Raw genomic sequence first — 12,318 nt, 5'->3', positions numbered from 1 at the left:
TTTCAAACTTTTTTTATAAATTATTTTTCATATTTTAGGAACATGGCTAATTTTTGAGTTTGCTTTTTTAGAGCATGTGTGTTTTGTGGTTGTGGTTTAAATTTATTTTTCTTATTAATTTGGTTTTTTTAATTTGGGTTGTGGTTTTAAATTTTTATAGACTGTTGGTGTTGGTAACTGGTATATCAGTAGTGGGTGTGTTTACTGGGTGTTGTTCAACTAACCAAGCAACTGCCAAGCAGATAGTGTACTTACTACAAAGACACTTTATGCTATTCCTAAAGAAAACTATATTTAAAAAAACCATTTTAACATATTGTTCACTTTAATATTTTAGAAACGCCAATATCATAATAAGTATTTATAGCAGATGGGTTATCCTGGCTCTGATGTGCCAAGTGGGGTGACCGGCAGAGGTGTCCAGTGGACATTGTGCAGCTGGACGTGCCGTGGGACCCTTGGGGACACCGGGGTCGTCCTGTCCCCCTGCGGGCAGAGGCGGGCGGTGCTGGCAGGTGACACCGCGGTGCCGGGAGGTGACACCGCCGTGGCTGAGGCAGCAGTGCCATCTCGCGGCACGTCCATCCCTGCTCCCGGCCACATCTATCCCCTGTTCCCTGCACATCCATCCCCTGTTCCCTGCACATCCATCCCTGTTCCCTGCACATCCATCCCCTGCTCCCTGCACATCCATCCCTGTTCCCTGCACATCCATCCCTGCTCCCTGCACATCCATCCCCTGTTCCTGGCCACATCCATCCCTGCTCCCTGCACATCCATCCCTGTTCCCTGCACATCCATCCCTGCTCCCTGCACATCCATCCCTGTTCCCTGCACATCCATCCCTGCTCCCTGCACATCCATCCCCTGTTCCCGGCCACATCCATCCCTGTTCCTGGCCACATCCATCCCCTGTTCCCTACACATCCATCCCTGCTCCCTGCACATCCATCCCCTGTTCCCTGCACATCCATCCCTGCTCCCTGCACATCCATCCCTGTTCCCTGCACATCCATCCCCTGTTCCCGGCCACATCCATCCCCTGTTCCCTGCACATCCATCCCCTGTTCCCTGCACATCCATCCCCTGTTCCTGGCCACATCCATCCCTGTTCCCTGCACATCCATCCCCTGTTCCCTGCACACCCATCCCTGTTCCCTGCACATCCATCCCCTGTTCCTGGCCACATCCATCCCTGTTCCCTGCACATCCATCCCCTGTTCCCTGCACATCCATCCCCTGTTCCCTGCACACCCATCCAGGTCCCCAAAGCACTGAAGTGAGGGCAGCAGGAAGGAGATCACTGGATCATGGAAACCCCCAGGAATCATCAGTCCCACTCCTGGCCCTGCACAGACACCCCAACAATCCCATCCTGTGCCTCAGAGCACTGTTTGAACACTCCTGGAGCTCTGGCAGCCTTGGGGCCATCACCATCCCCTGTGCCCAGTCCCCACCAGCCCCTCTGCTGGGCCAGGCTGGGCACCCAGGGGCACTGCACTCTTCCTGCTCTGAAACCAAACTGGTTCCAGTAAAGCCAGAGTCGAGCATGGAAAGGGGAACAAGCTTCTCCTAGAAAGTGAAACTCAACACATCCCTTCTCCAGCCAGGCAGAACTACAGAGCATGCAAGTCGTGCTTCCCACCCCTCTGCTCTTCCTCCCCACTCCCAGAGAAGAGCTTCCAGCAAACACAGCTGCTGCTCCAGCCCTGCACCAGGGTAAGTCACCACACACACCTGGGGACACTCTCCTCTCCTGCCACCACTTTCCAGTCCTTCTCCCTGCCCTCCTTCGCTCTTCACTTCCCCCCCTACAAGGGTTCAAAGTAGAAAAACAGAGAGGAGAGGACGTGGGGGGAGAGGAATCTGCAGGAATCTGTCCTTGCTCTGACTAGTCCCAGGTTGAGAACCTCAGGTTTTGGGATAGGTCCATGTCCTCTCTCCCAGCTCTGAATGTTGGAGGTTTGGATCCCATTTGCTTTTTTTCCTTTCCTGTTTATCACTGTCGTGTGTCTTTGCATCCTTTCCTCCCTCGTGCTCTCTATCCCACTGCCCCACACAGCACTGCTTCTTCCCCCAGACTGGAATAAACATTCTCCAGAGGCATCTGAGTGCCCTACCCATGCCCAGGACATGGAGGGAAGGTTTTTTGTGGATGATACAACTGTTCCTGAAAAGGGCTCCTGGCATCTCATACCTTGAGACAATGAAACCTTTCATGAGAAATGTTCCCCCCAGTACTGAAACCCCTGTTATCATTTAGGATTTCTATTGGTCTTTAACTTTACTAAATGATTGGTCTTTTCTCATTTAGAATCTCAAAGTAATTGGATAGTTCTCAACTTATAATTTTGCTGGTTAGCATTTCAATCCCCCTAAACCCTGTAGTTTTGTGCCATGCTCCATGTCCTGGGCTTTTCAATGCCAGAGCTCTGCCATGGGCAGAGATTTCCAGTGACATCAGTGAGTTCAGATCACACAGCCTCAAAACCCTTCCAGGAATTTATTTCCACCACTGCAGGTGGTGTGTGGTTATCCACGCTGGACGTGTGGCACATCTGATGGGGGCACCTGCGTGTCTGTGACCAAGGTTTGTCTGTGTGCTTGCCTCCATCCCCAGCTCATCCCTGTGCTGTAGGAGGCAGGATGCAGCCTGGGCTCTTGCTGGCAGCCAGCACCCTGGCAGCAGTGCTGGGCATGGCCCTGCTGGAGGAGGGAGTGTGCAAGGCTCCGGACGGCAAGAACGGCTCCCCTGGAGCCCCTGGCCGAGATGGGAGGCCAGGACAGAAGGGTGACACTGGAGAGCCAGGTAAGCTGGGGATGTTGGGTGCAGGAGGCCTGGGAGCCTCGTGGCAGGAGCATCCCCAGGCTGTGGGAGCAGCTCAGGAGATGCCAGATGTGCCTGAGCTCCTTCTCCTCCCCTCTTCTCCGCAGGGAGAGCAGCGCCCAGCACGGGCACCAAGGGACCCAAAGGGGATGCAGGCCAGCCGGGCTTGCCTGGCCCCCCAGGCCTTCGTGGCCCACCTGGCAGTCCTGGCCCTGTGGGAATTCCAGGTTTGCCAGGGCCCCCAGGGGAGAAAGGCAGAGCTGGGGATGTTCTGGAGCACCCTCGTCCTGCCTTCTCTGCCTCCCGGCTGTCCCCGCCCCGCGCTGGCACCACCGTGGTGTTTGACAGGATCATCACCAACCAGGAGAACTCCTACAGCCCCCAGACTGGCAAGTTCACTTGCAGCACTCCCGGGCTGTACTACTTCACCTTCCAGGTGGTGTCCAGCGGGGACCTGTGTCTGAGCATCACCAAGAACGGGCAGCGCGTGGTCAGCTTCTGTGACAACAACAGCCAGGGCATCCTGCAGGTCAACTCGGGCAGCAGCGTGCTCAGCCTGGCCCTGGGGGACCAGGTGTCCCTGAGCACTGACCCTGCCCAGGGCAGCTCCATCTACAGCGGCTCTGAGGTTGACAGTGTTTTCAGCGGGTTCCTGGTGTCCCCAGAGACGGCCTGAAGGACTCCCTCAGCACCCTGGGGTGTCTGCCAGCCTGGCAGCTCCCCTCTGGGTGTGTGGGGTGCTTTAGTGCCACAGCACGTGGGGGTGGTTCCAAACTGAGCGTCCAGATGTGTTCTGTGCGTCCAGCAGTGTCACAGCTGGGTCAGCATTGCAGCACCCAGCACGTGCTGAGCCTGCTACACTGTCCTGGAGGCTCTGGGCTCTCATTCCTGTCTCCTTCTGGGCACTCAAGCTCCACTCCCAGCTCTCACCAGCTTTGGCTCTTTGCCCCTGAGTGGGAAATCACTGCCTGCCACTGCTTCTGCTCCACTAACCACTGCAAAAGCCTTGCTGGCACTGGGGCACATCCTGTCACAACCTCCCCACCAGTATAAATAAAGGCTTCTTCTACCACAACTCCTTGGGTTTTCTTTTGTACTCATGCATCTTCCCCAAACCATCCTGGACCCCTTCCCCAGCTGCCCAGGGACAGAAGTGATTCCAATTGTCCCAGGCACTGCAAAGGCAGGACAGGAGGGAATGGAGTGTCAATCAGAGCTGACACTTCCAGGGGGGAATAAGAAACATTTGGGGCAGGACTATGTGTGTCCTTCTCTGCTGAGCCCAAGGGAGGAGAAAACAGAGCCAGCAGATCCTGCACCTCACCCACACAGTCCCAAGTTGGCACCCTAGCTCTCCCAGGAAGGCAGAAGCAGCTGTGGTCCCATGGAATTACAGCAAGGAGGGACAGGGACTCTGGGACACTGGTGGGGCTGTGTGATGATGGTGGTGGAGCTGTGAGGGTTTAGGGGGATGTGAAAGGGAAGAGCAGCAGGCTGGGCTGGTCAGAAAGCATCAGGTGCCTGGGACTGCTCCTCAGGGGAGCTGCTCCACAAACACTGGGCACTCAGTATCCCCGTTCCTGGAGCAGTGAGGAGGAGGAGGAGACCCTCAGGGGTCACCCGTGAGGAGCAGCACCCCAGGGAGGGATCTTGGGGCCTCACCCAGCCAGAACTCAGCAGAACTTGGTGGGACATGGGGTGTGGCCACTACAGGCCCAGGGAGAATCTTAAAGGATTTTTCCAGTCTAGCTTTCCCAGCCTCAGCTAGGATTTTTCCCAAGCTAGAGGCTCTTTCTCTACTGTAAACACAAGAGAGAATTATAACAAAAGATAAACACCTGCTGGATCTGTGAGAAGCCTGGGACAAGAGGTGTCTCCTTCTCTGACCAATGAACTGTCTGTATTTTGTTATGCACAAAGTGTCTTATTTAAAGCCATAGCTTCCTTCAATAAATTGCTCTTTCTTGCTTTTTTTTGTTGCATGCCAGAGAGTGCCATGTGTCCTTTCATCGTTCTGTAACCCACATACAGCAACATTTGGAGGTTCCACCGAGATCAACAATGGGGAAAGGTGCAGATCAGAAATTGTCAAAGGGAAACATTTTCCAGTCCTATTTAGGGGTGCAGCATCTTCCACCAAAGGCAGGCAGGGGCCTTGCAGCAGCCCCTCAGTGCCACAGGCACCTCCACCCCGCTGGAGCTGCCCTGAGGCTCTGTGACCCTTGTGCTCAGAAACAAGGGAAGTGAGAGGGGAAGCAGGGGATTTGGGGAGGGCTATTCCCTGCAGAGGCTGGGGGGGCTGTGCCCATCTCTCTGAGCTGTGTCCCACCTCTGTCCCTGCAGCCCTTCCTGTCCCAGTGGCACCAGTACAGGTTTTGCTGGGCAGCCAAGAAATGCTGGCTCAGCAGAAACCATCAGGCAGGAGGATGTGAAATTTGGGTGGGAGCAGTGGGGTTCTGTGTTCCCAAGGGCCCTTTACCCTTCCCTAGCTGTGACTTCCTCCTCTGGGAGCCACAGCCAGCGCTGTGCTGGCAGGGACTGCACACCCAGCAGCACCAGCACAGACCTCCCTGCCTGGACCCACCTGGGGTAAGAGGGCTGCAGGGTCCCTGCCTGGAGGGTGGCACTGGGGTCCAGCAGCGTGGGACACTGCTGGAGAGGGACAGGAGGACGTGGATGAGAGAGGAGGAGGAGGAGAGGAAGGTGATGGAGGCACTGAGGGGCTGAGCAGGTGTGATGGAGACAGGACGCAGCAGCTGATGGAAGGATTGATCCTGCTGCACAGAGCCAGGACTCTCAGGCTGCTGCTGGAGGAGGAGGGAGATGAGCTGAGTGCAGGGGTGACAGTCTGCAGCGCTGTGTGCATCTCCAGGGTTTGGGGGCGCTGCACTCAGAGGGCTTGGGGCTGGCCATGGGCACCTCATGGCTCCATCCAGACTGAATGTCCCACTCCTGCTGTGCCATCAGGGGCTGCACTGGGGTTGGAGATGAGCCTGGGGCACATCTCCACACATCCAGCTCCCCACTGTCCTGCAGTGAGTGTGGGTGGGACATTGAGGACACACCCATGGCATCCAGGTGCTCCTGGTACATCCAGCCCCACCCTGCTGTCACCCCTCACTCCAGCACTTTCTTTCCCTTTCCATGCTACAGAACACCAAAATGGAGAAGAGATTCTGGGTGCAGCTCTCTCTGGCCCTCATTCTCCTCTTCCTGCATCTGGGCTCTGCTGTGTCTGCAGAAAACCCTCCCAGCTGCTATGGAGCCCCAGGGCTGCCAGGCATGCCAGGTTTGCCAGGCAGGGATGGCCGGGATGGGCTGAAGGGAGCCAAAGGGGAACCAGGTGAGTGAGCAAGGGAGGGAAACCACCTGGGCTCGTGCAGGGGGCACTGAGTCCTGCATGGCTGCTCTGTCCTGGCTTGCAGGATGTGCAGAGCATCCTCTGTGGTCAATGGGAGAGGCAGCAGCGCTCTCCTGACCAGGGAAGGGGCTGGGGAAGCCTCTCCCTCTATCCTGCCATTGATACTGACTCCCTTTCACCCCCCACCACCCCACAGGTATCCCAGCTTTTTCTACACAGCTGGGGCCCAAGGGCATGCCAGGGCTACCAGGAATCCCTGGCCCCACAGGCAAGCCTGGCCCCCGTGGGGTCCCTGGTGCAAGGGGAATCCCTGGGATCCCAGGCGTTGCTGGGCCCCCAGGACTGCCAGGCAGCTTCAAGCAGAAGCAGCAGTCAGCATTCTCAGTGACCAGGCAGACCAGCCAGTACCCCCTGAAGAACGTCCCTGTGGTTTTCAACCACGTCATCACCAACACCAACGACGACTACGACACCACCACGGGCAAGTTCACCTGCAGGCTCCCCGGGCTCTACTACTTCGCCTTCCACAGCTCCCACACAGCCAACCTGTGCGTCATCCTGCTCAAAAACCAGAGGAAGATGGCCAGCTTCTGTGACCACAAGACCAACAGCATGCAGGTCAGCTCGGGGGGCACGCTGCTGCACCTGGCTGCTGCCGACGAGGTGTGGCTGGGGGTCAACGACTACAACGGCATGGTGGGCATTGCCAGCTCTGACAGCATCTTCTCAGGCTTCCTGCTCTTCCCAGACTAGAGCACCAGCACACCCTGAGCTCCTCTCGCTGCCCTGAGCACACTGCTCATTGCTGGGCTCCTGCTGATGCTCCCAGTTTCTCTGCAGGGAGGGCATCCAGCCCAGCAGCCAGACCCACCCTGCTCTGGGGGCTGAGCACTGGCAGCTGGGCACATCTGGATGTATCTGCAGCCAGAGTGATGGTGCTGAGCTCCTGGTCCTGCTGGCAGTGCCCCCTGCTAACCCCACATTTCCTCACAGGTCTCTCTGTGTTTTTCTCCTCCTGTCTGGGCTGCCTCAGGTTCAGCTCAGTGTCCTGGCACAATCCCTGTGCCATGACCTGGCTGTGGAAAGTGTCAATAAAACCTTCCCCAGTGCACCTGGTGCAGTGTGTTGTTTCCTTCGTGACCTCCCTCTCTGTGGTGTGCACATCTGGCCATCTGTGTGGCACCAGCATGTCCCCAATCCTCCCTGGCATCAGAGACCATCACACTCCACCCACACCTGGTTTGGTGGGACCCTGCTGCAGGAACAGGATGGTTCCCATGTCCCCACACAGTCCCTACCTAGAGGGCACCAAGATTCCTTCAAGGGCCCTGATTCTCCCCTTCCCTCCAAAGCTTCACAGGGGCACAGGCTGCAAAGGAAACCCCAAAACCATGGGACATCCCTGGGCTCCCTTCCAGGATGGGGCAGGGGAAGCACTCTGCCTTTCCTGAGCCAGACCAAAGGAGCTCGTGGTTGTGGAGGCTGCAGACCCCACCAAAACCCAAAAATGATTTTTCCTGGTGTGACACATTGCAGGGTGGAACAGACAGACACCTCTCTGAACATCCTGTGCTTCACCTCCACAAGGCAGCAGCCCAAGCAGGACTGGGAATGCCTTTCCCAGGGTGAAATCACTTCCCAAGCACAATATTCAGGAAGTCAGGGGCATGGGCTCAAGGTGATGGATGCTGACACCCTGCAGCATCCCCTGGGCATGCAGAGCAGCCTGAGGGGGCCTGGCTGAGTGCATGCACATTTCTGCAGCTCTGATGGGTCACCCTAAACCCATCTGGAGCTCCCAACAGCATTCCCCATAGCAAGGGACCCCTGAGCAGGAGCCAGGGACCTCCAGGGCAGAGCTGTGGCTGCAGGGGCTCAGGGGATATTTGGGGATAGCTTGCTCTGCTCAGCTGACAACAGCATTCATGGAGGATCTGAAACTGCCAGGAGAAAAGCAGAGGAGCTAAAGATAAAAAGGGGATGTGCCCCAGATCCTTTCACAATAACCCTTGCAGCAAACTTCTGCTTCTCCTCGTGGGCATTTCTGAGCAGTCACTGGGGTGTCCTGCTGGGTGTCCTGCTCCATCTCCCCACCTGACCAACGAGCAGCTCAAGGTAAGAGCCAGGCTGAGCCCAGGGTTCTCCTGCAGGAAGGAGCAGGGAGGGGACCCAGCTCTGGCAGGGTGACAGTCACCTGCACTGCTGGCACTGCCCTGTGCTCTGGGGCACAGGAGAAATGGGGGTGGACGTGCTGGGCTGGGGGTCCCTGATGGGACCCTGACCCCTCCTGCTCCACCTGGAAGAAGGGAAACATGAAAGTAGAGATGGCAGAGATCCAGAGGGGTGATCAGGGACTGAAGGTGCATCAGGCTGAAGGTTCCCTGGGGGTGCTCTGCTGCTCTTGTCTTCTGGGCTGGGAGCTGTGGATCAGTCCTGTTCCTGCCACACCCAAAGCAGAACAGCTGTGCCTGGAGGATCCAACCCACCAACATTTTGTTCTGCTGGCACCAGAGCTTCAGGGCTGGGAAAATCCACCTGAGGTGGGGGAGCTGTGGCTGGGATGTCCAGATACAGCCCCCATGTGGCTGGTGCTTATCCCACACCAGGACTGGGGGAAGGAGCTGGGCAGGGAGGGCAGGAGGAAGGTATGGAAGGCATGGAAGCCCAGTAAGGCCTGTTGGATACAGAAATGGCTCTGGGATTGAGCAGCTGTGTGACAGGACACAAGGGGAAGCTGTGGGATGGAGGAGGGATGTTTGGGGGCTCATTGCCATCTTCAAGGACATGCTGGTAGAAGGCAAGGCCCATTCCATTGCAGATATGAAATTGCTCTGGTTGGGTAAGGGTTTTACCCTGCAAGGGTTTTACCCTGGTCCTGAGATGAGATGGAGAATTTATCCCACAAGGGAGCAGCATGGCCACGTTGGACATCAGATCTCTGAGATAACCTGTCCCAAATATCCAGGTGGCTGAAGCTGTGGGCACCTGTAAACTGGGAATTTAAGATGGATGAGAGACTGACAAGCCCTGCCTTGCCCAAGAGTTCTGGTCCTTTGCTCCAGGGCCAGCAGCAGAGTGGATTTGGCTCTGCAATAAGATGTTTTCCCTCCCTGATGGTGTTACCCAGACTTGCTTGCAGTCACCATCAGAGCAGCTCAGAGTGCCTTCCCACCAGCCCTGACACCATTCCATGCTCCCACAGATGTGGACCTTGTGGGCCACGCTGCTCTGCCTGGCTGGAGGGCAGCTTGCCAGTGCCACACTCTGCAGGACCTATGGCACCATCCCAGGCATCCCAGGAATACCAGGACAGCCTGGCAGTGATGGCAGGGATGGAGAGCACGGCCCAAAGGGTGAACAAGGTAAGGAGGAGGCTGCAGGTGGGCAAAACATTGTCTCGTGAATGCCAAGAGCAGGGAAAGGCAGTGCAGGCACATGGTCCTGGGAAAGCAACCCCTTTCCACAGTTCTTGGAGGTGTTGTCAGGTGGGGATGATGGAGCACCCCAAGGAATTTGGGGGAGGAGGGGGATGACAGCAAGGGGTGTCACAGCTGTCTGTTGGGCAGGGATCTCCACTGACCCACACCCTGCACAGGTTTTCTTGCTTGTGCTCCCTCTCTGCAGGGAAATGGGGCTTGGCTGTGGCCACAAAGACTCTTCCTTGTTGGATTTTGTGCTATAGACGAGCAGCAAAAAGGATAATGCAACATAGTTCTTTGTGTAATGGAGAAGCAAAAGAGAGAGAGAAAGCTTTATTTAAAGAAACACTACACTTTATATAGGGTAGTATGTGAAAAACAGAATAGAACAGACACATTGGTCCAAGAAGGCAACACCTCTCTGAAAACATGCTTTATGCAAAATATCCCAGGACACTCACAGGGCTCTCACACACTGCAGGTGTTTAACCATTGCTATCATTTCTTGTCCTTGTGAAGCCTGAGAGAGGCAAGGCTTCAATGCTGCTTTTTCCCTGGTTCCCAGCAGCATCCAACAACACTTCCTCCTCTTTCCCAGGACCCCCTGGCCAGGGTGGAGCAGAGAGAGGGGAGACGGGAGACCCAGGAGTGCCGGGCCCGCCTGGCAAGGTCGGTCCCGCCGGCCCGCCAGGTCCAGCTGGCATGCCGGGCACGCCGGGGCTGCCTGGCCCCACGGGAGAGCCTGGTGACTACCAGGTCACCTTCAAGTCAGCGTTCTCAGCCGCCAGGAGCATCAGCTCCTACCCCCGGCGGGATCAGCCCGTGCGCTTCGACCGCATGCTGGCCAACGCCGGCGGGCACTACGAGAGCCGCTACGGCCGCTTCACCTGCCGCCTGCCCGGCACCTACTTCTTCACCTACCACGTCACCTCCCGCGGCAACCTGTGCCTCAGCCTCAAGAGGGGCCGGGGCTCCAGCAGGGGGGACAGGGTGGTGACGTTCTGTGACTTTGTGCACGGCAGTTTCCAGGTGACCACGGGCAGCGTGGTGCTGCAGATGGCCGTGAACGAATCCGTGTGGCTGGAGCCCTCCGAGAAGAACTCCTTGGTGGGGCTGGAAGGCTCTGACAGCATCTTCTCGGGTTTCCTCATCTTCCCTGAGGCTTAGCCCGCTGGAGGGGTGTCTGTGGCCAGCCTCTGCATCCCTGCAGAGCTGAGGGCGCCCCTGGAAACTCTTTTGCCATTTCACAATAAATGACAGTTCTTTGCACTAGTGGTCCTTTCCTGGATAGGATTTTCCCTTTGCCTCCTCAATAATTTTCATATAACCAGGGTGCCGATTCTTGCCCCCTTGGGTGCAGCCCAGGCTCATTAGCATCTCATCACTGCTGAGCACAGCCAGACAAGTCACACAGTTCCTGCTGCACATCAGGCTGAGCATCTCCATCCAGAGACACCCAAAGGGTCCCAGCCCAGGGTTAGGAAAACATGGAGAAGCAACTCAGCCTTCAGCAGGGGGCAGGACAATGATAGAGTGGGAAATCTGGGGGCACTGGGGAGATGCTGGAGATGTCCTGTACTGGAGAGTCCTGACAGCAGCAGGATCTGGGGACATCAACCTCTCTTAGGCTTTTTTGGGGAGGTGGTGGTGACAGAAATACCCACAGAAGATTGTCAAAAGTTGTGACAAGGGGAGGCAGGTGAGTGTGGGCCAAGCAACGGGATGCCATGATGGGGGTGGTGTGGAGGACACCCCCAGTACAGCCTCCAGCACTGATCCCACACATCCTGGAGCTCAGCCAAGCCCTCCCAGCCTGCTCTTACCAATAGCAGAGCTGTGGAATGTGCAGATGAATTAAAACTGAGGAGCCCAGGGACACCCCTGGGTGGGGTGCCTGCAGCCCCCAGCCCATCCTTTGGGGGTGGACATGGGACATTCAGGAATTTTTGTGGGAGTCTGGGATTTGAAAAGGTCTGGATAAAAAAGGATGATGATAAAAGGTCTTGGGGAGGTGAGTGTGGTAAGGACAAGATTTGTTGGAACATCACCCCTGAGCTCTCCAGGCCCCCCAGCTCCGGGCTGCCCAGGTGTCCCCTCCCCAGCGCAGGACAGTGACCGAGGCTGTTGTCACCCGCTCGGAGGCTCCTGCTCAGGGCGATTTGCCGGCAGGTGGCACTGGAGACTGGCTCAGCCCTTACCTGGCAGCAGCAGCATCCTCATCATCCTCATCCTCACCCTCATCCTCACCCTCACCCTCATCCTCATCCTCATCCTCATCCCAGCTCCTCCGGCTGGGCGGGCACAGCTCCTGGGGACGAGTTCAGACATCAGCTCCAACCCCAAATCTCTTCAGGACTGCTGTGAAGTTTGTTCCCCTCATCCTCACCCAGGCTCGCATTTGAATTTGAATGGGAAGGAGCAATTGCTTCTTTTGCCTGGATCTGTCTCCCACCTAGAAGTGCACAGGGAATTCCTGCTTTTCCTGGCCCTCTGCAGGGACCGGGAGCCCTGAGGCTCTGCTCTGGCTGGCCACCAAGGAGTTAAATCCCAGCCTTTTTTTTTTTTTTTTTTTCCCTGCTCTGCTTCCTTATGAGGAACAGCCTTCGCGGGGCTGCAGAAAGGCTCTTTCTTTCCCCAGCAGATCTCTGGGAATGAAAAGTCTGTGTTCCAGATATTAAATTACTCATAAAATAGCCGGCGTGTCCCCGAGG

The 12,318-nt window shown here is 56.6% G+C and overlaps 3 protein-coding genes across 5 annotated transcripts; all 3 read left to right on the top strand.

Annotated features, from left to right (window-relative positions):
• Positions 1-1,603: 1,603 nt before the first annotated feature.
• On the top strand, positions 1,604-3,902 carry C1QA (complement C1q A chain). 2 transcript variants are annotated; one of them, XM_056508269.1, is made up of 3 exons: positions 1,604-1,719; positions 2,639-2,809; positions 2,935-3,902. In XM_056508269.1, the coding sequence occupies exons 1-3, from the start codon at positions 1,626-1,628 to the stop codon at positions 3,501-3,503; spliced, it is 834 nt and encodes a 277-aa protein (XP_056364244.1). In that variant the 5' UTR covers positions 1,604-1,625; the 3' UTR covers positions 3,504-3,902. The 2 variants fall into 2 exon arrangements, with proteins under 2 accessions (XP_056364244.1, XP_056364243.1); XM_056508268.1 differs by having other exon boundaries at positions 2,621-2,809.
• Positions 3,903-5,309: 1,407 nt separating this feature from the next.
• Positions 5,310-7,299, top strand: C1QC (complement C1q C chain). 2 transcript variants are annotated; one of them, XM_056508271.1, is made up of 3 exons: positions 5,310-5,416; positions 5,981-6,170; positions 6,385-7,299. In XM_056508271.1, exons 2-3 carry the CDS (start codon positions 5,990-5,992, stop codon positions 6,939-6,941), a joined length of 738 nt encoding a protein of 245 aa, XP_056364246.1. In that variant the 5' UTR covers positions 5,310-5,416; positions 5,981-5,989; the 3' UTR covers positions 6,942-7,299. The 2 variants fall into 2 exon arrangements, with proteins under 2 accessions (XP_056364246.1, XP_056364245.1); XM_056508270.1 differs by lacking the exon at positions 5,310-5,416 and having other exon boundaries at positions 5,972-6,170.
• Positions 7,300-8,191: 892 nt separating this feature from the next.
• C1QB (complement C1q B chain) lies at positions 8,192-10,876 on the top strand. The gene is made up of 3 exons (XM_056508272.1): positions 8,192-8,303; positions 9,391-9,550; positions 10,206-10,876. The coding sequence occupies exons 2-3, from the start codon at positions 9,391-9,393 to the stop codon at positions 10,772-10,774; spliced, it is 729 nt and encodes a 242-aa protein (XP_056364247.1). The 5' UTR covers positions 8,192-8,303; the 3' UTR covers positions 10,775-10,876.
• The last annotated feature ends 1,442 nt before the right edge of the window (positions 10,877-12,318 follow it).

The sequence above is a fragment of the Oenanthe melanoleuca genome, chromosome 21 (assembly GCF_029582105.1).
Source record: "Oenanthe melanoleuca isolate GR-GAL-2019-014 chromosome 21, OMel1.0, whole genome shotgun sequence".
Classification (NCBI taxonomy): domain Eukaryota; kingdom Metazoa; phylum Chordata; class Aves; order Passeriformes; family Muscicapidae; genus Oenanthe; species Oenanthe melanoleuca.
The sequence above is the reverse complement of the archived record's forward strand: the minus strand, read 5'-3'. Positions and strand labels throughout refer to the sequence as shown.